Here is a 25,907-nt window from a genome sequence, read left to right on the forward strand (position 1 = left end):
TAACCCCCCTTAGTGACAAGGGCACTAGACAAACAATAACCTCCCTTAGTGACAAGACCACTAGACAAGCAATAACATCCCTTAGTGACAAGGCCACTAGACAGGCAATAACCTCCCTTAGTGACAAGACCACTAGACAAGCAATAACCTCCCTTAGTGACAAGACCACTAGACAGGCAATAACCTCCCTTAGTGACAAGGCCACCAGACAGGCAATAACCCCCCTTAGTGACAAGGCCACTAGACAGACAATAACCTCCCTTAGTGACAAGGCCACTAGACAGGCAATAACCTCCCTCAGTGACAAGGCCACTAGACAAACAATAACCTCCCTTAGTGACAAGGCCACTAGACAGGCAATAACCTCCCTTAGTGACAAGGCCACCAGACAGGCAATAACCCCCCTTAGTGACAAGACCACTAGACAAGCAATAACCTCCCTTAGTGACAAGGCCACCAGACAGGCAATAACCCCCCTTAGTGACAAGGGCACTAGACAAACAATAACCTCCCTGAGTGACAAGGCCACTAGACAGGCAATAACCTCCCTTAGTGACAAGGCCACTAGACAAGCAATAACCCCCCTTAGTGACAAGGCCACTAGACAGGCAATAACCTCCTTGAGTGACAAGGCCACTAGACAGGCAATAACCTCCCTGAGTGACAAGGCCACTAGACAAACAATAACCTCCCTGAGTGACAAGGCCACTAGACAGGCAATAACCTCCCTTAGTGACAAGGCCACTAGACAAACAATAACCTCCCTGAGTGACAAGGCCACTAGACAAACAATAACCTCCCTTAGTGACAAGGCCACTAGACAAGCAATAACCCCCCTTAGTGACAAGGCCACTAGACAGGCAATAACCTCCCTTAGTGACAAGGCCACTAGACAGACAATAACCCCCCTTAGTGACAAGGCCACTAGACAGGCAATAACCTCCCTTAGTGACAAGGCCACTAGCCAGACAATAACCTCCCTGAGTGACAAGGCCACTAGACAGACAATAACCTCCCTTAGTGACAAGGCCACTAGACAGGCAATAACCTCCCTGAGTGACAAGGCCACTAGACAGACAATAACCTCCCTGAGTGACAAGGCCACTAGACAGGCAATAACCTCCCTTAGTGACAAGGCCACTAGACAGGCAATAACCTCCCTTAGTGACAAGGCCACTAGACAGGCAATAACCTCCCTTAGTGACAAGGCCACTAGACAGGCAATAACCTCCCTTAGTGACAAGGCCACTAGACAGGCAATAACCTCCCTTAGTGACAAGGCCACTAGACAGGCAATAACCTCCCTTAGTGACAAGGCCACTAGACAGGCAATAACCTCCCTTAGTGACAAGGCCACTAGACAGGCAATAACCCCCCCTTAGTGACAAGACCACTAGACAGGCAATAACCCCCCTTAGTGACAAGGCCACTAGACAGGCAATAACCCCCCCTTAGTGACAAGGCCACTAGACAGACAATAACCTCCCTTAGTGACAAGGCCTCTAGACAGACAATAACCTCCCTTAGTGACAAGGCCACTAGACAGGCAATAACCTCCCTTAGTGACAAGGCCTCTAGACAGGCAATAACCCCCCTTAGTGACAAGACCACTAGCCAGGCAATAACCTCCCTTAGTGACAAGGCCACTAGACAGGCAATAACCCCCCCTTAGTGACAAGGCCACTAGACAGGCAATAACCTCCCTTAGTGACAAGACCACTAGACAGACAATAACCCCCCTTAGTGACAAGACCACTAGACAGGCAATAACCCCCCTTAGTGACAAGGCCACTAGACAGGCAATAACCTCCCTTAGTGACAAGGCCACTAGACAGGCAATAACCTCCCTTAGTGACAAGGCCACTAGACAGGCAATAACCTCCCTTAGTGACAAGGGCACTAGACAGGCAATAACCTCCCTTAGTGACAAGGCCACTAGACAGGCAATAACCTCCCTTAGTGACAAGGCCACTAGACAGGCAATAACCCCCCCTTAGTGACAAGGCCTCTAGACAGACAATAACCTCCCTTAGTGACAAGGCCACTAGACAGGCAATAACCTCCCTTAGTGACAAGGCCACTAGACAGGCAATAACCTCCCTCAGTGACAAGGGCACTAGACAGGCAATAACCTCCCTTAGTGACAAGGCCACTAGACAGACAATAACCCCCCCTTAGTGACAAGGCCACTAGACAGGCAATAACCTCCCTTAGTTGGCGAAGCTTTTTTCCAGACAAGGCCATGAGACTTAATGAGTTCACTGCATCTGGACTCTTACAAAGATAATACATATTAAAAAACATTTTTGCGATAAGTAATGGTTTACATTGATAATGGACTGATCAAACAACAGTTTTTAATATCGGGTTAAATAGATGATTTTACAGAGCATCAGCTCTGATCAGCTTTTAATATAAAGTGAATATATGATTTAATATAAAATGAGTTCTGATCAGCCTTTAATATAGGTGGATACCACCACAGTAGGCCAGGCCCCTCATATCGCGCACGCCCGCCGATTGGTGGCCCCGGATCGCTGGCCTGGCCGTTGTGGAGGACTCCCCCCCCCCCCCCCCCCCACCGCCGGAGACTGATCCCCCTGCCCCCCCCACCAGGAGGGCCACCGCAGCCGCGACGCCGAGCTCCCGCCAGGTGGAACCATACGTGAACCACGTCGGTGGGAACTCGGCCGGTCGACCGTGGAGGATCGCCACGGGGGCCTCTTTCAATGGTCCCTGACCGGCGCCGCATTGACCGCGTGCACGTGACTGGCGCTGATTCTCCGGTCGGCGGAGGTTCACATCCCGCCGTCAGACCCGATCTCCATTCTCTGTCCCTGTGCCGAGCGTGATTTCGGCGCGGAGAAACCCGGCCATTGTGCTTTGCAGCCTGCAGACATAATTTGCTTTTTTTAGATTATGTCGACGAGGTCATTGCTGTGTGGAGCCACGGAAGGCAGAGAGACATTTTGTAAAGTTGTGCAGGATCAATGTTTATTTGGAGAAACTTTGCAGAGAGGAGTTGAATTCTGATCTGCCTGGGGCAGAGTCCACAATTCTCCCACATTCAGATGGATTGAGCGCTGTGTGTCTCTTTTCTTGTTGTTTAATGGGAATTGAGTTGTTTAAGGGGTAAGTGTGAGCTGTTATTTTAGCATGTGAAATTTAACAGCTAGTATTGTATTCATATTAAACTTTTGTATTGAAATGACCAAATTCCATTTCTTCATGCAACCACTCCTGGAGGAAATAATTCTTTCCGCAGAGTCTGACAAATAAACTTAAATATTGGATCCAGTTTCAGAGCCGCTGTTGGAGTCGAGTCTGGGATCATTTTAATGGATAAACTAGTTCTCCATCATATCCTTTCAAGTCACTTGGATTAAGTGAGTGGAGATGAGGCCGTAGCAGGGGGAACGGTCAGGGTGAGAGAGAGGAACGGTTTTATTGGGAACGAGGATATCAAAGGTGGAGGTGAGGGTGAGGTTGGGTAAATCAGTGGCTGCAGAAATGTTGTGGTGATCGGAGGGCCAGAGACAGATAGTTGGCATTTTGAAGGTGCCGTTGGAAGTGAAATGGGGAATAGGTTTTTCCAGGGATGGATACAGAAGGGGGTAGGGTTGGGGTGTGGAAGGGGGATGTGGGTGGGGAGTGATACAAGGACGTGATCAGAGATGGTCTTATCTGTGATTGAAACTATGGGAATAGTGAGACCACGTGAGGTGGTTTGGTCAAGGGGGAGGTGGGGAATATGGGTTGGAGAATTGTGATTGTGATGATTTAATCCCAGAAACTTTCAGTCTCTTTTCTGATTTGAATCTTTCAACTCAGATATTCCAGATAAAACTGATCATTTTAAAATGATTGATAATTGTCTTTGAATCCAAGCTTCTGCCAATGTGTCATTGATTGACAGGCCAACTAGCCAATCATGACAATCACTTGCTGAAATGTAGCCAATCAGCTGATGGGGAGGAGGAACATTTCCAAAGCACACACGAGACACAGACTGAATATTCTTAATGTTTATTACCTTTTACAGATTTACATTGTCAGAAAAAAGACTTGAATAAACAGCCCAGCCAGAGGAAGCTGGAGAAATTCACAGGGAAAATATGGAGATTTTCTCAATGACATGAGAATGCTGTCCTTTTAAATGGTGACTAAACCTTAAATTGTAACTGCAGGGTGAGCAGGAAGGAGGTCTGGTTTTCTGAAGTAGAGACTTCAGGGGTCACTTTATTTTGGTACAGCTGACAGTCTTCAGCATCTTAGAGAGGTTTTACTTGGCATCATGAGTCTGCACTGTCCCATCAAACATTCCCAGGACAAATGCTGCATGGGATTATGTACAGAGTAAATATCCCTCTGCACTGTCCCAAAAACATGTCTTAACCCCTGACCCTCAGTAGTGCCTCAGTCCCGAGAAGGAGAGAGTTGTAATTCAGTGCTGACAATGACCTTTGCCCTCCCAGCTCACCCCTGTTCTATTTAAAGTTGTGTCTCCTCTGTGGACTGTCTCTGACACTCTACGCACATTCTGATCTCCTGATGCTCTTGCTGAGGGCAGAGGAGAGGCTCACGTGGGTGAGGGCACAGGAGAAGCTGGCGTTGGACTCCCAGGCAGAGTCAGAGAGGGTCAGCAGGCTGCTGACACTGTAGGTGTTGTCCGAAGCTCGCAGGTAGTTGCTGGTCTGAACCCCGTCTGAAATGGCTGCACCATCCTTCTTCCACTCCACCACCAGCTCATCGGGATAGAAGTGATTGGCAAGGCACACCAGGGTGGCAGTGTTCTTGGTCTTGACCTCCTCCAGGGAGGGGGGCAGCAGGGTGAGTGTGGGTTGTGAATTCTCACGGCCTGAAAGAGAGGGAAAGGAATTTAAATCTCTACCATTATAAAGGATTTAATCTTCCTGACGATTACCTGGGATCAAATCAATGTCAGTGTATGTGTCTGTGCAGATGATCTAGATTGCTGGCAATCCATTCTCGGGAACTTCTTTAACCTGTACCGAAAAATCCCAACAAGAAAAGAGGCAGTTTTGGACCGTTTTCGCGATTAAATCTGGGCAGGTGGAAGGGGTATCAGTGGAAGAGTATTTGGGTAATTGTGATCATAATTCAGTTAGATTTAGAGTAGTTATGGAAAAGGGTAAAGATAAACCAAGAGTAAAAGTTTTAAATTGGGGAAAGGCCACTTTTACAAAACTGGGATTTGCCAAAATGACTTCTACGTTATTATTATTTATTTTTTCTGTTCGGTGAACCCTGGTTCGAATCCCATCACAGCAGATGGCCAAATTTGAATCCAATAAAAATTGAATTCAATGTTTAATGATGACCCTGAAATGACTGTTGATTGTTGTAAAAGCCCATCTCGTTCACTAATGTCCTTTTGGGAAAGAAGTCTGCCGTCCTTACGTGGTCTGGCCTACATGTGATTCCAGGCTAACAACAATTTGGTTGACATCTGGGAAAACACTTCTGAAATGCAGCCACTTAGAGGGCAATTAGGGATGGGCAATAACTGCTGGCCCAGAAAATGACACCCACACCAATGAATACATTTAAAAAACAATTCACCCAGCAACGTGGAAAATTGCCCAGGTTTGTCCTGCACACACCAAACAGGACAAATCCAACCCGGCCGATTACTGCTCCATCAGGCTACTCTCGATCATCAGTAAGGGATGATCAACATTGCTATCAAGTGTCGTTCAGTCTTGGGGTCACTCAGCTCCTGACCTCATTACAGCCTTGGTTCAAACATGGACAAAAGAGCTGAACTCCAGAGGTGAGGCCAGAGTAACTGCCCTTTGACATCGAGGCAGCATTTGACCAAGTTTGGCATCAAGGAGCCCGAGCAAAACTGGAGTCAATGGGAATCAGGGGGAAAACTCTCCGCTGGTTGGAGTCATACCCAGCACAAAGGAAGATAACTGTGAATATTGGAGGTCAGTCATCTCTGTCCTCGGACATCCACACAATCCCTACAGTGCAGAAAGAGGCCATTTGACCCTTTGAGTCGGCACCAGCCCTCCAAACAGTACCGCACCCAGGTCCACTCCCCCGGCCAATCCCCACAGACCAATCTAACCTTTGGATTCTAAGTCACAATTTAACCTGGCTAATCCACTTAACCTGAATTTTCTTGGACTGTGGGAGGAAACCGGAGCACCCAAAGAAAACCCATGCAGACAGCGGGAGAACGTGCAAAATCCATAAAGTCACCCAAGGTTGGAATCGAACCCATGTCTCCGGCGCTGTGAGGCAGAAGTGCCAACCACTCTGCCACCATGGACATTACTCACGGGTTCTTCAGGGGAGGCTCCGAGGCTCAACCAGCTTCAGCTGCTTCATGAATGACTTTCTTTCTGTCATGAGGTCAGACGTGGGGATGTTCATTCATGACTGCACAATGTTCAGCACAATGTTCAGCACCATTCACAACTCCACAGACACTGAAGCAGACCTTGCCCTATTACAACAAGTCCTGGACAAAACCCCGGTTTGGGCTGGCAACTGGCAAGTAACATTTGTGCCAGACAATGACCATCTCCAACAAGAGAGAATCTAACCATTAACCCTTCACATTCAAAGGCAGTACCTTCACTAAGTTCCCGATTATCAGCATCCTGCGGGTTACAATTACCAGAAACTGAACTGGACTAACCATATAAATACTGTGACGACAGGAGCAGGTCAAAGATAAGGAATCCTGTGGCAGGTAACTCACCTCCTGACTCCCTAAAGCTTATCCACCATTTACAAGGCACAAGCTGGGAGTGTGATGGAATACTCTCCACTTCCCTGGATGAGTGCAACTTCAAAAGCACTCAAAGAGCTCAACACCATCCAGGACAAAGAACCCCCACATGATTGGTACCCCACCCACAAACATTCTCTCCCTCCACCACTGATGAACAGTGGCAGCCGTCTGTACCATCTACAAGATGCACTGCATGATCTCACCAAGGTTCCTTGGGCAGCAGCTTCCAAACCCACAACCACGACCATCTAGAAGGACAAAGGCAGCAGATACATGGGTCGGGATTCTCCAGGAACGTGGCTAAGTGTTGACGCCGGCATAAACACCGGAGTGCTTCACGCCGGCATCAATGGGTGTCTTGGTCCAGCGATTCTGTATCCCACAGGGAGCCAGCACGGCACTGGACTACTCTGCACTGCTCCAGCTGCCGTACGCAGCTCTGCACTGCTGGCCGCGGGTCCCTACATACATGTGGCGGCCGCTTCCACGCCAGCACTGCACAACATGGCAGAGCAACACAGCAGACCGGCACGGAAGAAGGTAGGTCCCCACAAGGTAGGCCCGCCGATGGTGGTCCCCGATCACGGACCTGACCGTCGTGGAGGCCCGATCACGGACCTGGCCGTCGTGGAGGCCCGATCACGGACCTGGCCGTCGTGGAGGCCCGTCCAGACGACTGATTCCCCCCCGCCCTCCACCAGGACGGCCACTGCAGCCACGACGCCGAGCTCCCGCCGGTTGCAACCATATATGAACCACATCGGCGGGAACTCGGCTGGTCAACCGTGGAGAATCGCCGCGGGGGCCTCTTTCAAAGGTCCCTGACTGGTGTCGCATTGACCGCGCGCATGTAACTGCCGCCGAATCTCCGGTCGCTGGAGAATCACGTCCCAGCGTCGGACCCAATCACGGGTCTGAGGCCCCATTCTGCGCCACCGCACCGAGCGCCATTTAGCCGCGGAGGCTCGGAGAATCCTGGTCTTGGGGCCAGCACTCCCTGGAACTTGGCCACCAAGTCACTAACCATCCTGACTTGGAAACATATTACCATTCCTTCATTGTCACGGATTCGAAATCCTGGAACTCCCTTCCTAACAGCACTCTTGGTGTATCTATACCGCAAGGACACCAGCGGATTCAGAAGGCAGTTCACCACCACCTTCTGAAGGCTATGAAGGATGGGCAATAAACGCTGGTCCAACCAAAAACTCCCACATCACAGAAATAAATTTCAAAATTGCAAAATGAATTTGTGGTAGCAATTAAGAGAAGAAAAAGTTAACTTGTGTGTGGAGTTGGGAGACATGGAGATAGTTCTTAATGAATAATTGACATCAGTTTTCACAAATGAGAGAGACAAAGCTGGCAATGGAAGAGTGATAATGTTGTACCGTTGTTTAAAAAGGGAGGAAGGGACAGACTGAGTCATTACTGACCAGTCAGTCTAACCTCAGTGGTCGGGAAATTATTGGAAATAATTCTGAGAGAAATTAGAATCATCATTGAGAGAGACACAGTTCGATCAAGGACAGTCAACATGGATTTGTTTAGGGAAGGTCCTGTCTGACTAACTTGATTGACTTTTTTGAAGAGGGAACGAGGAGTGTTGATGAGGGGAGGGAGTTTGATGTTGACAACATGGGCTTTCCAAGAACTTTGACAGTTCTCCAACAACAGACGTGTCTGAAAATTAAAAGCTGATGGAATCAAAGGGAAAATTGAAAATTGGATTTCAAATTGGTTCAGTGTCAGGAGTTAAAGGTTTGCTGTTAAATTGGTTAAATCATTTTGGAATGTTATCTAAACATTTGTAAAGAAGGTTACTACAAATTCAGCACTGAAATGGTTTCTTTTAATTTCGAGTACCCAATTCATATTTTTCCCAATTAAGGGGCTATTTAGCGTGACCAATCCACCTATCCTACACGTCTTCGGGTTGTGGGGGTGAGACCCACGCAGACACGGAGAGAATGTGCAAACTCCACACGGACAGTGATCCGGGGCCGGGATTAAACCCGGGCACTCAGTGCCATAGGTAGTAGTGCTAACCACTGCACCACCATGCCATCTAGCACTGAAATTGCTAATAGTATAAGTTTTTAAAGACACAATGTCCCTTCAAAAGACTGTTAACCGGTCAGGAAGCTCGAACTATTGATCAGAATTTTTGGGGGAACAGGTTGAACATTAACAAACCACACACAGAGCGGGAGAACTTTATCCCAGAACATTGGAGCAGACTTGGAGCAACACATTTCACAAAGGATTCTGATCGGAGGTCAGTACAGAAGTTTCTAGATTTAATTTCAAACCCTGCCGCCCAGCACTGGGCTGAGGTCAAGGGTGAGGCTACAATTAGCCTCAGTGTCCGGGGGTCAGACAGGGTCATTGCTCCTAATAACCCCCTGCTCTTTGGAGGCTGAGAGTGTGCGAACAATGGGCGAGGGTCAGGATCAGGAATCTCCAAAGTTAAAGAAAGATTTGCATCTCTGTAGCATCTGAACCACCTGATGTTGTCCTCAAATGTTTTGCAGCCAATTGTGCACAGCAAGATCCAAAACAGCAATGAGTCAATGAGCATTTGGAGGAATTTTGAATCAGGGATAAATATCGGACTGAACTCGACCCAAAGAGAAAGTAACTGAGAGTCTCCCCAAAAGCCTGGAACACTGAAGCCACTGGATTGTGAGCCCTGCTGGACCTGTTTGTCATCAGAACTTTGCTAAGAGATAAGCAGGGAGTGGAGAGAGCAGAGTTAAAGCTGGGGGAAGTGGGACCTCGGTGTCTCACTGTGCTGCTGCTGCTGCTGTGATCAGTTATATCAGAGAGTGTGACAGGGAGCCAGAGCTCACATCAAACTCTGCCCGTGTCTGTCACACGCAGACAGACAGGAGTCTAGTGAGTGATCTCACTCCATGGTCCAGGAATGTGAACACAGTCTGCAAACGTCCAGATCTCCTCCACACGGTGGGTAAAAGCTGCTTACTTATATCTTGCTGCTTAAAGGGGGGAATGGAACTAAAGAAATACAGCTGGGCACCCTGTTCTACAGTGTTCTTCAATGAACCATTTCATTCACTGCAGCTCCCCACTAACACCTTCAACTATTCAGCATTTGTGTTTGAGAAAGTTTCAGTATTGAAAGGGTTAATAACGGAGGATTGGGGTTTACTTACTCAGTCTGAGCTTGGTTCCTTTACCGAACGTAAGCCACACTGACAGCTTCCAGTGCAGGGGCTGTACAAGAACCTCTGCTCTCTGCTTCACTCACTCACTCTCACCCTCTCTCTGTCTCTCACTGTGTCTCTCACTCACTACTGTCTTTCTCTCTCACTCTTTCGCTCGCTCTGTTTCTCTCAATGTCTCTGTGTTTGTTGGGAGAGTTGAGAATTCTACTTTTCGACAATAAATCTTTCAGCTGCTCTTCATATGTGGACATGGAGAGTAAGATGGAAACTTGAGGCCTTCAGTGAGCTGTGGACACCACAGGGACTGGAGTGTGTAGTGGACGGTGAGAATCATTTGTTCAGTTTCCTTTTTTGTGTTTATTCTCTATTACATAAAACTGGGATGTGTCAGTACAGGAGGTGGGGCTGTGTGTATTGGGGTTTTTGTAAGGCTCTGTGTCACTGTGAGAGGCCAGCTGCTTCCTTGCTGACAGTAATAATCAGCGACATCCTCATTCTGCACATTGCTGATTTTCAGGGTGTATTGTGTTCCAGATCCACTGCCGGTGAATCGGTCGGATATTCCTGTGAATCGAGTTGCTGCATTGTAGATCAGCAGAGCCGGTTTCTGACCTTCTCGCTGTTGATACCAATGAACATAACTGCTAACAGATTGACTGGCCGTACAGGTGATGGTCGCAGTCTGGCCCAGGCTCAATGACAACACCGGGGGAGACTGGGTCATGATGATGTCTCCACTGATACCTGAGGGGTAATAGAGAAACAGAATGAAGTAAGAACTGTCACAGAAAGAGCCTGTACAATGAGATATTGTTGGAGACACTGACTGTTCCTCTGCTTTCAGCATTTTCCCTTCAATCACAAGTCAGTAGAATTGGATTGAAATGGAGAGCAGGAAAATATTCAAGGTGGAAGGAGAGAGATTTGTACCTGCGATGCAGAATGCCAGAGGCCAGATCAGCTGGATGGCTGAAATCATGGTGTCTGCTCCTGTCCCTGTGCCTGGTTACTGATAAACTCTCCCTTCACTGGGCTCTGCTTTATAAAGCTGCAGCCTGTGAGAGTCTGACTGCCCGTTCCTCAGTATGTAAATGGTATGAGGCAGAGACACCACGTCAGCACCTTCACTTCCTCTTCTTCTCTCTCACTCACTCCCTCCCTCAGTATCTGTCCCTCAGTCTCTGCTCTCTCTCTCTCTCTTCCTGTCTCTTTTCTCCTCTGTGTCAGTTTCCCAGTTTCTGCCTCTGACTCTCCCTGTCTCTGACTGTCTCTATGTATTCTCTTTCCTTTCTCTCTCTCTTTGTCCATCTCTCTCACTCTTTCTTTCTCTCTCTCTCTCTCAGTATCCCTCTATCTCTCTGTACCATTCTCCATCGTCCTGCAATTCTCCAACTGATCTCTGTAACTGGTGTCATTATTGGAGATTGGAACACTTTAAGTACTTGTGCAGCAGTTAAATGCTTCCCTCTCTCTCTCTGTCACAGTCTGTTCCTCGCTCTCTCTTTCCCACACTCTCCCAGGTGGATCACAGTTAAATGCTTCCCTCTCTCTCTCTGTCACAGTCTGCCCCTCGCTCTCTCTTTCCCACACTCTCCCAGGTGGGTCACAGTTAAATGCTTCCCTCTCTCTCTCTCTCTGTCACAGTCTGTTCCTCGCTCTCTCTTTCCCACACTCTCCCAGGTGGATCACAGTTAAATGCTTCCCTCTCTCTCTCTCTGTCACAGTCTGCCCCTCGCTATCTCTTTCCCACACTTTCCCAGGTGGATCACAGTTAAATGCTTCCCTCTCTCTCTCGCTCTCTCTGTCACAGTCTGTTCCTCGCTCTCTCTTTCCCACACTCTCCCAGGTGGATCACAGTTAAATGCTGCCCTCTCTCTCTCTGTCACAGTCTGTTCCTCGCTCTCTCTTTCCCACACTTTCCCAGGTGGATCACAGTTAAAAGCTTCCCCCCCCCCCCCCCCCCCCCCCTCTCTCTCTATCACAGTCTGCTCCTCGCTCTCTCTTTCCCACACTCTCCCAGGTGGATCACAGTTAAATGCTTCCCTCTCTCTCTCTGTCACAGTCCGCTCCTCGCTCTCTCTTTCCCACACTCTCCCAGGTGGATCACAGTTAAATGCTTCCCCCTCTCTCTCTCTGTCACAGTCTGCCCCTCGCTCTCTCTTTCCCATACTCTCCCAGGTGGATCACAGTTAAATGCTTCCCCCTCTCTCTCTGTCACAGTCTGTTCCTCGCTCTCTCTATCCCACACTCTCCCAGGTGGATCACAGTTAAATGCTTCCCTCTCTCTCTCACTCTGTCAGTCTGTTCCTCGCTCTCTCTATCCCACACTCTCCCAGGTGGATCACAGTTAAATGCTTCCCTCTCTCTCTCTCGGTCACAGTCTGCTCCTCGCTCTCTCTTTCCCACACTCTCCCAGGTGGATCACAGTTAAATGTAGGATAAATCTTCCTCTGCTCTGCGTCAACAATGGAGGTTAACTCTTGACCCCAGAAGCATATCTTCTGAAGTAAGGCCCCATTTCCCACATTGACCATGCTGCAGCCTTGCTCAGTCAGACTGACAGATTATTGTCAGATTAAGGGTAGTTCTGTGCTGTTTGTATATTCTCACTGGGTACTGGTTCAGACACAATATTTAATGAAGGCCCAGCAGAGAGAGGAGATCCTCACCCCATTAGTGTGAGCTGGAGGGACAGAGACTGAGTCACTGATGCATCCTGTCCATTCAGAGCACATTCAGATCCCTTCCCCCCTCCTTCCCCTTCTATGGTCAGTCTCTGGGGTCCTGGTGTTTAACTGGGATGAGGGTTGGATAACCACACATTTACAACATAAAGGAACCATCCTCCTTATCGACCATGGTGTCCATGTCTTAACTGACCCTCCAATCCGGACCAGTTAACATGGGCCTCCTTCCCACTGACCCTCCAATAGGGACCAGTAAACATGGGCCTCCTTCCCATTGGACCCTCCAATAGGGACCAGAAAACATGGGCCTCCTTCCCACTGGACCCTCCAATAGGGATCAGTAAACATGGGCCTCCTTCCCACTGGACCTCCTCTGAGCTTCAAGTCCACATCCTCTCCATAACGGAGGTCCCTTATTTCCATATCCACTGATGTGACCATCAATTCATGAGACACGTGGTTGGAAGTGAACAGTGGTTTTAATAGTCTTACAACAGAGGCTGCCTGCGACGTGATGAACTGGCAGGCAGGCTCACGACTGCAAAGCTTTATACTTCCGGTTAGTGGAAGGAGCCATGGGCGGAACCATGGGCGGAGCCAAGAGTGGAGCCCAGTACAAACTCCTCATCTCTCCCTATGGGCAGAGCCGCGCAACTGCTCGTATACCGAGCTTACATGAATACAACACGTCATATAACAACAGTGTGAATTAAGAGGAGTGTGATTCACCACATCCACAACATTGTCCGTCTCTACACTACATCAGCCCCTTGAGCACAGAACCCCTTATCCCGGCTTGTCCCGCCTCCTAACTCTATTATTCTGATATCCTCTCCTGGCTTCCTTTATTCACACTCCCCATCCTGTCCCAAATGCAGTGGGTCTGTACCCTGTCACGCACAAACTGTTACCCCAGCAGTACCCCTGATCTCACTGACCTATTACCCCTAACCTCATGAAAACATTGAAACATAGAAAATAGGTGGAGTGGGCCATTCGGCCCTTCAAGCCTGCACCACCATTCAATATGATCATTGCTGATTATGCAAATTCAGAATTCCACTCCTGCTTTCTCTCCATACCCCTTGATCCCTTTAGCTGCAAGGGCCACGTCTAGTTCTCTCTTGAATATATCCAACGAACTGAACCCAACAGCTTTCTGTGGTAGAGGATTCCACAAGTTCACAACTCTCGGAGAGAAGCAGCTCTTCCTCATATCAGACCTGAATGGCTGCCCCTTATTCTCAGGCTGTGACCCCTTGTTCTGGACGTCCCGAACATCGGGAACATTCTTCCCACATCCAGCCTGTCCAGTCTCATTAGGATTTATATGTTTCTATGAATTCCCTCTCAGTCTTCTAAACTCCAGTACAAGCCCAGTCTTTCTTCAGTCCTGCCATCCCGGGAATTAGCCTTCGCTGTACACCCTCAATAGCAAGAATGTCCTTCCTCAAACCAGGAGACCAAAACTGCACGCATTACTCAAAGCATGTCCTCACCAAGGTCCTGTATAACTGCAGCAAGGCTTCCCTGCTCCTATACTCAAATAACTTTGCCATGAAGGCCAGCATACCATTAGCTTTCCTCACCGCCTGCTGTACCTGCATGCCGACCTTCAGCTACCGTTCCACCATGACATCCAGGTCTCGTTGCATTTCCTCTTTTCCTAAAGTGCCATCATTCAGAGAGTAATCTGTCTACCTGCTTTTGCCACCGAAGTGCATAATCTCATATTACCCACATTATATTGCATTTGTCAAGTATTTGCCCACTCAGCCAGCCTGTCTCGGTGACCCTGCAGCCTCTTTGCATTTTCCTCACGGCACACAGTCACCCAGCTTAGTGTTGTCTGCAAATTTAGAGATATTGCATGCAAATCTTTTGTTAATATCATTAATGTATATTGACCTGTTACCCCTAACCTCACTGACCTGTTACCCCAGACCTCACTGACCTGTTACCCCTAACCTCACTGACCTGTTTCCCGGGTGCCTGTGACCTGTTACCCCAGACCTCACTGACCTGTTACCCCTAACCTCACTGACCTGTTTCCCGGGTGCCTGTGACCTGTTACCCCAGACCTCACTGACCTGTTACCCCTAACCTCACTGACCTGTTACCCCTAACCTCACTGACCTGTTACCCCTAACCTCACTGACCTGTTACCCCTAACCTCACTGACCTGTTACCCCTAACCTCACTGACCTGTTACCCCAGACCTCACTGACCTGTTACCCCAGACCTCACTGACTTGTTACCCCAGACCTCACTGACCTGTTACCCCGAACCTCACTGACCTGTTTCCCGGGTGCCTGTGACCTGTTACCCCCTAACCTCACTGACCTGTTACCCCTAACCTCACTGACCTGTTACCCCAGACCTCACTGACCTGTTACCCCAGACCTCACTGACTTGTTACCCCTAACCTCACTGACCTGTTTCCCGGGTGCCTGTGACCTGTTACCCCAGACCTCACTGACCTGTTACCCCTAACCTCACTGACCTGTTACCCCTAACCTCACTGACCTGTTACCCCTAACCTCACTGACCTGTTACCCCTAACCTCACTGACCTGTTTCCCGGGTGCCTGTGACCTGTTACCCCTAACCTCACTGACCTGTTACCCCTAACCTCACTGACCTGTTACCCCGAACCTCACTGACCTGTTTCCCGGGTGCCTGTGACCTGTTACCCCAGACCTCACTGACCTGTTACCCCTAAGCTCACTGACCTGTTACCCCAGACCTCACTGACCTGTTACCCCTAACCTCACTGACCTGTTACCCCTAACCTCACTGACCTGTTACCCCTAACCTCACTGACCTGTTACCCCTAACCTCACTGACCTGGGGCGGAATTATCCGACCCCCCACAGGGTCAGGGAATTGCCTGGGGCCGGTGTAAATCCCACCCCCGCCGTGGCCGGAATTCTCTGCCACCCGGGAATCGACAGGGGCGGGAATCACGCCCTGCCGGTCGGCGGGCCCCCTGCTGCGATTCTTCGGCCCGGGGTGGGCTGAAGTCCCGCCGCTGTCAGGCCTCTCCCGCCGACGTGGTTTAAACCACCTCTGTTCCGGCGGGATTGGTGGCACGGGCGGGCCCCTGGGGTCTTGTCCAAGTCTGGAGAGTTTGCTAATTTCCTGTCACTTGTACAATTGAAAGGAATATTTTTATCAATTTTTATAAATGCAACATTTTTGTAGTTTGAGTGGGCAGATGTTGTGCATTTTTGCAGTGTGTTTTTACTTTCTGGAGACTTTGTATACTGACATGCATGCTGAAAATGCTTGAGATTAAACTGGGGTCCGGGGGGGCAATCGGACCTCGGGTGTGCCCCCACGGTGGCCTGGCCCGTGATCGGGGCCCACCGATCGGTGGGCGGGCCTGGGCCGTGGGGGCACTCTTTTTCTTCCGCCACCGCCACGGCCTCCACCATGGAGGAGGCGGAAGAGACACCCTCCACCGCGCATGCGCCAGTGGTGACGTCAGCGGCCACTGATGCTCCGGCGCATGCGCGGACTCATGCCGACCGGCGAAGGCCTTTCGGCCAGCCCCGATGCCGGGCGGCGTGGCGCCAAAGGCAGTCAGCGGAGCGGGAGCCACTCTGGCGCGGGCGGAGAATTCCGCACCTTTGGGGAGGCCCGACGCCGGAGTGGTTGGCGCCACTCCGCTACGCCGGGACCCCCCCCCCCCCCCCCCCCCGCCCTGCCGGGTAGGGGAGAATTCCGCCCATGTTTCCCGGGTGCCTGTGACCTATTACCCCAGACCTCACTGAACTGTAACCCCTTACCTCACTGACCCACAATCTCTGTCCTCCAATTACCTTCATGGAAGCGTCATTCCTCCCTACCCTTGTGTTCTGCTGCAGACTCACATTGTCTCCCTCACCCCTCCATCTTCTGACTCTGGTCTCCTGCCCATCGCTGTTTGCTTCATCCCACCATTGGCAGCAGAGCTTTCAGATGCCTAGGGCCTGCTCTCTGAACTCTGACCTTTAATCTCTCCCCCTCTCCTGGCTTCTCTTTTCTCCATCAAACTCCATCTGTTCACGTCAGCCTTTTATCAATCTTCCTAAGGTCCCCCCAACCCCTTCCCCGCTACTCTTACTGCCTCTCTGTGAAATATCCTGGGATGTTTTTACACATTAAGGCGCTAGATAAATTCAGGTTGCGAGTAGATTCCGGGTGAGGACAAAAGTGGACAAAATGGTGATGGATCTTGCAGTCAAATATCCTGCTGAGAGGGTCCAGAATGCCACACACAAAATAGGGAAGTAGGGTGGAGTTTTAAAAATGTTTCCATTTCTGGGACTTGGGGGTCACGATCCAGAACAGCTTTCATTGCCCATCCCTAATTCTCCTTGGAAAGGTGGTTGAACCGCTGCAGGCCCTTTGGTGTAGGAACATCCACTGTGCAGTTAGGGAGGGAGTTCCAGGACTTTGACCCAGTGACAGTGAAGGAACGGCGATATATTTCCAAGTCAGAATGGTGAGTAACTTGGAGGGAAACTTACAGATGATGATGCTCCACTTATCTGCTGCCCTTGTCTCTCTAGATGTCTCTCTTTGATGTACCATCAATCGGACTCGAGTCGTGAAGAAGTTCCAAATATCAGGCTTTAATGAACTAGTTGTGTGCCCGGCAGTCGACTTACAGAGAAAGGCCGACTGTCGGCTGTTACGGGTTCTTATACCCCGCCTCGTAGGAGGGGCTACCAGCCTCTCGGCCAATCGGCGAGCAGTCACATGACTAGCCTCAGCCACTTGGCAGAGAGGCACATGACCTGCCTGAGCCAATGGGCAGCGAGTCCTCTGCACCAATGGCAGCACTGCTCTGAGGTAGCATAAACCTCCTAGTCATACCACCACATTCACCCCTTGTGGAGAAAGAAGCCGGAGGGGGGGAGAGAGGAGGAGCAAGAAAAGCGGGGGTGGGGGGGGGGTGGGGGGGGTGCGGTTGTGGGGGGGGGGTGGGGGCGTCGGACTGGTGGTCTGACTAGAGAGAATGAGGTGTACCGGGATATCTGGTGGCTGCCCACTGGCCCGCGACAATGTGCAACAGAACAGCAATACACAATTCACTTCTGAACAACGAGGGATAAGCAAAACAAAAAAGAAAGCGAGAAAGAAAGAAAAAAGACGTGCAACTTTGTACGTGGGAACACTGAACAACACGAAGAGTCCGATAAAGTCCAGTGGAACGTCAGATCGACTCGATCAGTCTGACGGGCGCCCTCGATGTTCTGCTGGACCGTCGCAGCGGTGCCGGTGACGTCGGGTCGGTGGTCGTGCGTGACTCCGGGAGCGGCGGTCGTGGTCCTGTGTTCGTACCCCTGGTCGGTGCGAATGGAGCTCTGGCCGGGGGAGGGGTTCCTGTGCGCTGAGTTGCGGGGGCGCTGGGGGCGCCGGGGCGGTTGAGACTGGAGGGGGGGTGTTGGTGCTGGGGGTTGTGGCCGCACACCGGCGGGTGCCAGGTCCCGAAGGGAGACCGTGTCCTGCCGACCGTCGGGATACTCCACATACGCGTACTGCGGGTTGGCGTGGAGTAACTGGACTTGTTCCACCAACGGGTCGGACTTGTGCACCCGCACATGCTTCCGGAGCAAGATGGGCCCGAGGGTGGCCAGCCAGGTCGGGAGCGGGGATCCTGAGGACGACTTCCTAGGGAAAACAAGAAGACGTTCATGAGGTGTTTGGTTCGTGGCAGTGCAGAGGACAGACCGAATCGAGTGGAGGGCGTCTGGGAGAACCTCTTGCCAGTGGGAGATCGGGAGATGTCTGGACCGTAGGGCCAGTAGGACGGTCTTCCAGACCGTACCATTCTCCCGCTCGACCTGACCGTTACCCCGGGGGTTATAACTGGTCGTCCTGCTAGAGGCGATGCCCCTGCTAAGCAGGAATTGACGCAGTTCGTTGCTCATAAAGGAGGACCCCCGGTCGCTGTGGATGTACGCGGGGTAACCGAACAGGGAGAAGATGGAGAGGAGGGCCTTGATGACGGTTGTCGTGGTCATGTCGGGGCAGGGGATGGCAAAAGGGAAGCGGGAGTACTCGTCAATCACACTTAGAAAGTAGATGTTGCGGTTGTTGGATGGGAGGGGACCCTTGAAGTCCATACTAAGACGTTCGAAAGGGCGGGACGCCTTTACCAGATGCGCTTGCTCGGGGCAGTAAAAGTGCGGCTTGCACTCTGCGCAAATGTGGCAGTCCCTGGTCACGGTCCTGACCTCCTCAATGGAGTAGGGCAGGTTGCGGGTCTTAATGAAGTGGTAGAAGCGGGTTACCCCTGGGTGGCAGAGGTCCGCGTGGAGGGTGCGGAGGCGGTCAATCTGCGCGCTGGCACAGGTACCGCGGGATAGGGCATCAGGAGGTTCGTTGAGCTTCCCAGGACGATACAAGATATCGTAGTTGTACGTGGACAACTCGATCCGCCACCGCAATATCTTGTCGTTCTTGATCGTGCCCCTCTGTGCATTGTCGAACATAAAGGCCACTGACCGTTGGTCTGTGAGGAGGGTAAACCTCCTGCCGGCCAGATAGTGCCTCCAATGTCGCACAGCTTCAACTATGGCCTGTGCCTCCTTTTCCACCGAGGAATGGCGGAGTTCGGAAGCGTGGAGGGTCCGGGAGAAGAAGGCCAAGGGTCTGCCCGCTTGGTTCAGGGTGGCCGCCAGAGCTACATCAGACGCGTCGCTCTCGACCTGGAATGGGAGGGACTCGTCGATAGCACGCATCGTGGCCTTTGCGATATCCGCTTTGATGCGGCTAAAGGCCTGGCGGGCCTCCATCGACAGGGGAAACGTGTTGGATTGGATGAGGGGGCGGGCTTTGTCGGCGTAGTTGGGGACCCACTGGGCGTAATATGAGAAGAACCCCAGGCAGCGTTTGAGGGCTTGGCGGGAGTTGGGGAGGGGAAGTTCCATCAGGGGGCGCATGCGTTCGGGGTCGGGGCCTATCACTCCGTTACGCACTACGTAGCCGAGGATGGCTAGACGGTCAGTGCGAAACACGCACTTATCTTTATTATATGTGAGGTTAAGGAGTTTTGAGGTTCGGAGGAATTTACGGAGGTTGGTGTCATGGTCCTGCTGGTCGTGGCCACAGAGGGTGACATTATTGGGATACGGGAAGGTTGCCCGTAAACCGTATTGGTCCACCATTCGGTCCATCTCCCGTTGGAAGACCGAGACCCCATTTGTGACACCGAATGGAATCCTTAGAAAGTGGTAGAGGCGCCCATCCGCTTCGAACGCAGTGTACTTTCTGTCACTCGCGCGGATGGAGAGCTGGTGATAGGCGGACTTAAGGTCCACCGTGGAGAAGACTTTGTACTTCGCAATCCTGTTAACCAGATCGGAGATACGGGTGAGAGGATACGCGTCCAGCTGCGTAAACCTGTTGATGGTCTGACTGTAGTCAATGACCATCCAGTTTTTCTCCCCAGTCCTAACCAGCAGCACTTGGGCTCGCCAGGGACTGTTGCTGGCCTCAATGACTCCTTCCTTCAGCAGCCTTTGGACCTCGGACCTGATGAAGGTCCGGTCCTGGGCACTGTATCGTCTGCTCCTAGTGGCGACGGGCTTGGAATCCGGGGTGAGGTTCGTAAACAAGTAAGGGGGGTCCACCTTGAGGGACGCGAGGCTGCAGACAGTAAGGGGGGGAATAGGGCTGCCGAATTTGAAGGTTAAGCTCTGCAGGTTGCACTGGAAATCCAGTCCTAAAGGTGCCGGTGCGCAGAGACGGGGAAGGACGAGGAGTTTGTAATTTTAAAAACCCTCCCCTGGACCGTGAGGTCCGCTACGCAGCAACCGGTGATTTGGACGGAGTGCGAACCTCAAGCCAGGGCGATTTTGTGCTTAACCGGGTGAACGTGGAGCGCGCAGCGTCTTACCGTATCGGGGTGGACAAAACTCTCTGTGCTCCCGGAGTCTAGTAGGCAGCTCGTTTCGTGTCCATTGAGGAAAATTTGCGTAGTCGCCGTGGAGAGCGTGCGGGGCCGCGATTGGTCCAGTGTCACTGCAGCGAGTCGTGGCAGGAGTTCTGAGTCGTCTTCTCCCGTGGAGTGTTCACCGGTGGGGTCCTCCATGCTGACCCAAGATGGCGGCGCCCGTCGACTGCACGTGGAGTCGGGGCCCCAGGATGGAGGCACCCGGGGCCCGCACGTGGCGTCAGTGCCCCAAAATGGTGGCGTCCGTGGGTCATTCGTGGTGGCTGGGAGCGGGGGCAGAGAGGTCTGTGGGCCGCCCGGGGCCTTGGCGGGGGGGGGGGGGGAGTTATCTGCGGTCGCTGCGCGGAACAGCAGCGACCGACTTGGACTGGCAGACAACAGAGAAGTGGCCCTTTTTACCGCAGCTCTTGCAGACTGCGCAGCGGGCCGGATAGCGCGGGCGGGGGTGCTTGGCCTGGCCACAGAAATAACAGCGGGGCCCCGTGAACTTATCGGGGCACCCTGCAGCGCAGGCCTGGGGGGGGGGGGTCGGAATCGGCAGGGGAGAGGGGGTTTGCATGCCACGTTGCCCAAGGGGCTGCCGCGCGGCCGGGGGCACATGCGAGGGCGTTTTCGGTCGGCAACCTCCAGAGAGGATGCGAGGGTCCGTGCCTCAGTGAGGCTTAAAGTGTCCTTTTCCAGCAGCCGCTGGTGTATTTGAGAAGATTGCATGTCTGCGACGAAGGCATCCCGGATTAGCAGTTCAGTGTGTTCTGCCGCAGTAACTTGCGGGCAGACGCAGTTTCTCCCCAGGACAATGAGGGCCCGATAGAATTCATCAAGGGACTCACCGGGGAACTGTTGCCTTGTAGCCAGGAGGTGCCGCGCATAGACTTGATTTACAGGCCTGAGAAAATGTCCTTTCAGGAGATCCATGGCTGCGTCATAGTCCTGTTCGTCCTCAATCATCGAGTGAACGGCGGTGCCCAAGCACGAGTGGAGGATGTGGAATTTCTGCTCCTTTGTGGGTTGGCTGTCCGTAGTGGTGAGGTAACTGTTGAAGCACGCCAGCCAATGTTTAAAAGTTGCTGACACGTTTGTAGCATGTGGGCTGATGCGGAGGCAGTCTGGCTTGATCCGAAGCTCCATTTCAAATTTCTAGTTCATTAAATTGATGTGCCATCAATCGGACTCGAGTCGTGAAGAAGTTCCAAATATCAGGCTTTAATTAACTAGTTGTGTGCCCGGCAGTCGACTTACAGAGAAAGGCCGACTGCTGGCTGTTACGGGTTCTTATACCCCGCCTCGTAGGAGGGGCTACCGGCCTCTCGGCCAATCGGCGAGCAGTCACATGACTAGCCTCAGCCAATTGGCAGAGAGGTACATGACCTGCCTGAGCCAATGGGCAGCGAGACCTCTGCACCAATGGCAGCACTGCTCTGAGGTACCGTAAACCTCCTAGTCATACCACCACAGATGGTAGAGGTCATGAGTTTGGAAGGTGTTGCCTGAGTAAACTTGGTGAGTTTCTGCAGGGCATCTTGTAGATGGTACACACAGCAGCTACTGTGCGTCGGTGGTGGAGGGAGTGATTGTTTTATGGAAGGGCTGTTAATCAAGCGGCTACTTTGTCCTGGATGGTGTCGAGCTTCTTGAGTGTTGTTAGAGCTGCACGCACCCAGGCAAGTAGAGAGTATCACACTCCTGACTTGTGCCTTTTGGTATCTCTCACCTCACCTCTGGCATTCAGCTCTTTTGTCCATGTTTGAACCAAGGCTGTTGTAAATGTCCTTCCTGTTTATTCCTTTACTTCCCATTTCTTTTATTTTTGCTATTACATCTTTAATCCATAGATAACTTATGGACCTGTCTCTTTAAGGAAAGTGGCCTGTGCCTTTAATTTGAACAGAAGAATCCAGAAAAGACTGCTGATTGCAGATTGGCCAGTGTCAGTGATGACTCGATTTGAACGATTTGGCTGGTGGCCAATAAATGACCCCAAAAGGCCGTGTTCTGCCCGGTAACAGGTTGTGCTTGGATCTGTTCCCACTGAAATGGCTCAGAGACCTAATGTGGTTTCAGTTTCGCGATGGAAGGTGAGAGATAAAACTTATCTTTTTTGCACTTTGTTCCAGAAATAACCACCAAATTCTCACCAAATGCCCACTTTGGGAATCAGCTCTCGCTGCAGAAAAGGCTGATGTGAAGCCAGGCGCCTGGGCTGGAAAAGCTGTGAGTAAGGTCTACTGCTGAACGGCAAAGAAGATAATTGCGAGCTGTAGTTCAGCAACGTTAATCCACACTCATACTGTGAAGAAAGTACATTAAAGAACTCATCATCTGAAGCAAGGACTCTTATCTTTTGATCTGAAGGCTTATTATTGTAACTCCTTTCCACCCCTCTGTGCTTGTTTGTCTAGTGTGTGTGGGTGGAGGGTGGGACGGTTAAAGGAGGAGTCCGGTGCTAACATGTCATTAAGCAACTGTGTTTACTGCATATTTCATATTTGTCCTTGTTATAAATAAAAAGTAATTGTGAATAAACTTACAAACCTGGTGACTGTAATTATCAGATAGCCAAAGGCCAAATGTTTTGGGTATCTTTATGAGAATTATTGGTTAATTCACTTGTGTTGTGACTCTGGGCATGTGGGGCTGGAATTGACCGTGCACTTGCCCAGTGTAACGAGGTCAGGAGCTGAATGACCCTGGCACAACCCAAACTGGGCGTCTGTGAGCAGGTTATTGTGAAGTAAGTACCACTTGATAGCACTGTTGATGACCCCTTCCATCAATTGACTGATGATTGAGAGTAGACTGATGGGGAGGTAATTGTCCTATTTCTTGTGGGCTGGATATGCCTGGGCAAGTTTCCACATTGCTGTACTGGAACAGCTTGGCTAGGGGTGCGGCAAGTTCTTGAGCACAAGTCGTCAGTACTATTGCTGGAATATTTACAGGGCACACAGCCTGTGCAGTATCCAGGGCCTTCAGCCATTTCTTGATATCACGTGGAGTGAATCGAATTGGGTGAAGATTGATATCTGTGATGCTGCAGACCTCTGGAGGAGACCGAGACGGATCATCCACTCGGCCCTTCTGGCTGAACATTATTGCGAATGTTTGATCCTTGTTTTTTGCACAGATGTGCTGAGTTCCCACATCATTAAGGGTGGAGATATTTTGGAACCTCCTCCTCCAGCGGGATGTTTAATTATCCACCACCATTAACAACTGGATGTGGCAGGACTGTAGAGCTTAAATATGATCCATTGGTTGTGGGATCGCTTAGCTCTGTCTGTCACTTGCTGCGTGTGCTGTTTGGTAGCTTCCCCAGGTTGACACCCCATTTTTCGGTCTGCCTGGTGCTGCTCCTTGTGTCCTCCTGCACTCTTCATTGAACCAGGGTTGACCCCCTGGGTTGGTGATAATGGTAGAGTGAGGAATATGTTGGGCCTTGAGGTAACAGACTGTGGTTGAATACAATTCTGTTGCTGCTGATGGCCCACAGCATCTCACGGGTGCCCAATCTTGAGTTGCTTGATCCCTTTGAAGTCTATCCCATTTTGCATGGCAGTAGTGCCACACATGATGCAGGGTTCCTCAATGTGAAGATGGGACTTTATCCCTGCGTGTGGTGGTCACTCCTACCAATACTGTCATGGACAGATGCATCCGTAGCAGGCAGGTTGGTGAGGATGAGGTCAAGTATGTTTGTCCCTCTTGTTGGTTCCCTCACCACCTGCTGCAGTCCCAGTCAAGCAGCTATGTCCTTTATGACTCTGGCCAGCTCGGTCTGTGGTGGTACTACTGAGCCACTCTTGGTGATGGACATTGAACGTCCCACCCAGAAAACAATTGCCCCATTTCCTCAGTGCTACTTCCAATTAGTGTTCAACATGGTGGAGTTCTGATTCATAAACTGCAGTTGATGGTAACCAGCAGGAGGTTTCCTTGTCCATGTTTGACCTGGTACCATGAAGCTACATGGAGTCTGGATTCAATGTTGAGGAATCTCAGGGCAATTCCCGACAGTATTACCACTGTGTCACCACCTCTGCTGGGTCTGTCCTGCCGGTGAGACAGGACATACCCAGGGATGGTGATGGTGGTGTCTGGGACATTATCTGTAAGGTATGATTCTGTGGGTGTGACTATGTCAGGCTGTTGCTGACTAGTCTGTGGGACAGCTCTCCCAATTCTAACACAAGCCCCCAGATATCAGGAAGGAGGACTTTGCAGGGTCGACAGGGCTGGGTTTGCCGTTGTTGTTTCCGGGGTCTATGTCGATGCCGGGAGGTCTGTTCGGTTTCATTCCTTTTAGAATTTTCAGCAGTTTGATACAACTGAGTGGCTATTTCAGAGTCAACCACATTGCTGTGGGTCTGGAGTCACATGTAGGCCAGACCAGGTAAGGACGGCAGATTCCCTTCTCTAAAGGACATTAGTGAACCAGATGGGTACGTGCGACAATCGACAATGTTTCATGGTCACCATTACTGAGACGAGCTTTTAATTCCAGATTTATTCATTGAATTTAAATTCCACCAGCTGCCATGGTGGGATTTGAACCTGTGACCAGAGCATTAGCCTGGGCCTCTGGATTACTAGTCCAGTGACATTACCACTACACCACGGCCTCCCCCACATTGTGCTGTGGGGCTCCATGGAACTGTATCCCAGCATGAAGTGTCCCTCAGGAGGGGAGAGGGAATGTTCGGAGCCCTGAGCTCCATTTCCCAGCCCAGGCATTTTGTCTTCCAACGAATGAATGAGATGCCAATTTGGAGCCAGGTTAGGGACAGTCTCGTGCTGTGGACCCAGGCCTACAAGAGGCAATTGGAGATATCCCTGAAAGGGAAAGATTGGCTGGGTTATGGGGATAGAGAGGGGGAGTGGGACTAATTGGGTAAGTCACAGCATGATGGGCAGAATGGCCTCCTTCTGTGCTGGAAGATTCGAGGTAGTGGACATGGTTCACAGTTTTCTCCCGTGTCAGTAACAAACATCCAGCTGCTCTGAGCCCCTTCTTTCACTTCCTCTGTTGGTTACGTTTCAATATTCCGATCTGACAGTTTTGCTGTTATTTTTTACACTGGGGGTTTCTGCTGTGGTCTGAATCTCTAACAATAACTGTCCAATCAGTGACAAGAACAGCAGCTAAGAGCAGTCAGGACTGAGGAGCCAGGCTCACTGGGAAACACATTGGGAAGATCAAAGCCATCGTCATCAGCTCCCGATACAAACTCCATCCCTCTCCCTGAGCTCTGTCTGCTGCTCAACCAGACTCTTTACAACATTGGCCTCATCTCTCTGTTCCTCCACAATTCCCAGCTT

At 51.0% G+C, this 25,907-nt stretch overlaps 1 long non-coding RNA gene and 1 gene segment (V, D, J or C); one reads left to right on the forward strand and one right to left on the reverse strand.

Annotated features, from left to right (window-relative positions):
* Positions 1-4,010: 4,010 nt before the first annotated feature.
* Positions 4,011-11,382, reverse strand: LOC119964963. The segment is given in 4 exon segments: positions 4,011-4,858; positions 9,946-9,979; positions 10,406-10,701; positions 10,888-11,382. Coding segments are annotated over 4 exon segments (708 nt in total).
* LOC119964976 lies at positions 9,430-23,122 on the forward strand. The gene is made up of 3 exons (XR_005460403.1): positions 9,430-9,736; positions 10,188-10,280; positions 22,706-23,122. It is a non-coding gene; the product is annotated as an uncharacterized LOC119964976 (long non-coding RNA).
* The last annotated feature ends 2,785 nt before the right edge of the window (positions 23,123-25,907 follow it).

The sequence above is a fragment of the Scyliorhinus canicula genome, chromosome 4 (assembly GCF_902713615.1).
Source record: "Scyliorhinus canicula chromosome 4, sScyCan1.1, whole genome shotgun sequence".
NCBI classification, from domain to species: Eukaryota; Metazoa; Chordata; class Chondrichthyes; order Carcharhiniformes; family Scyliorhinidae; genus Scyliorhinus; species Scyliorhinus canicula.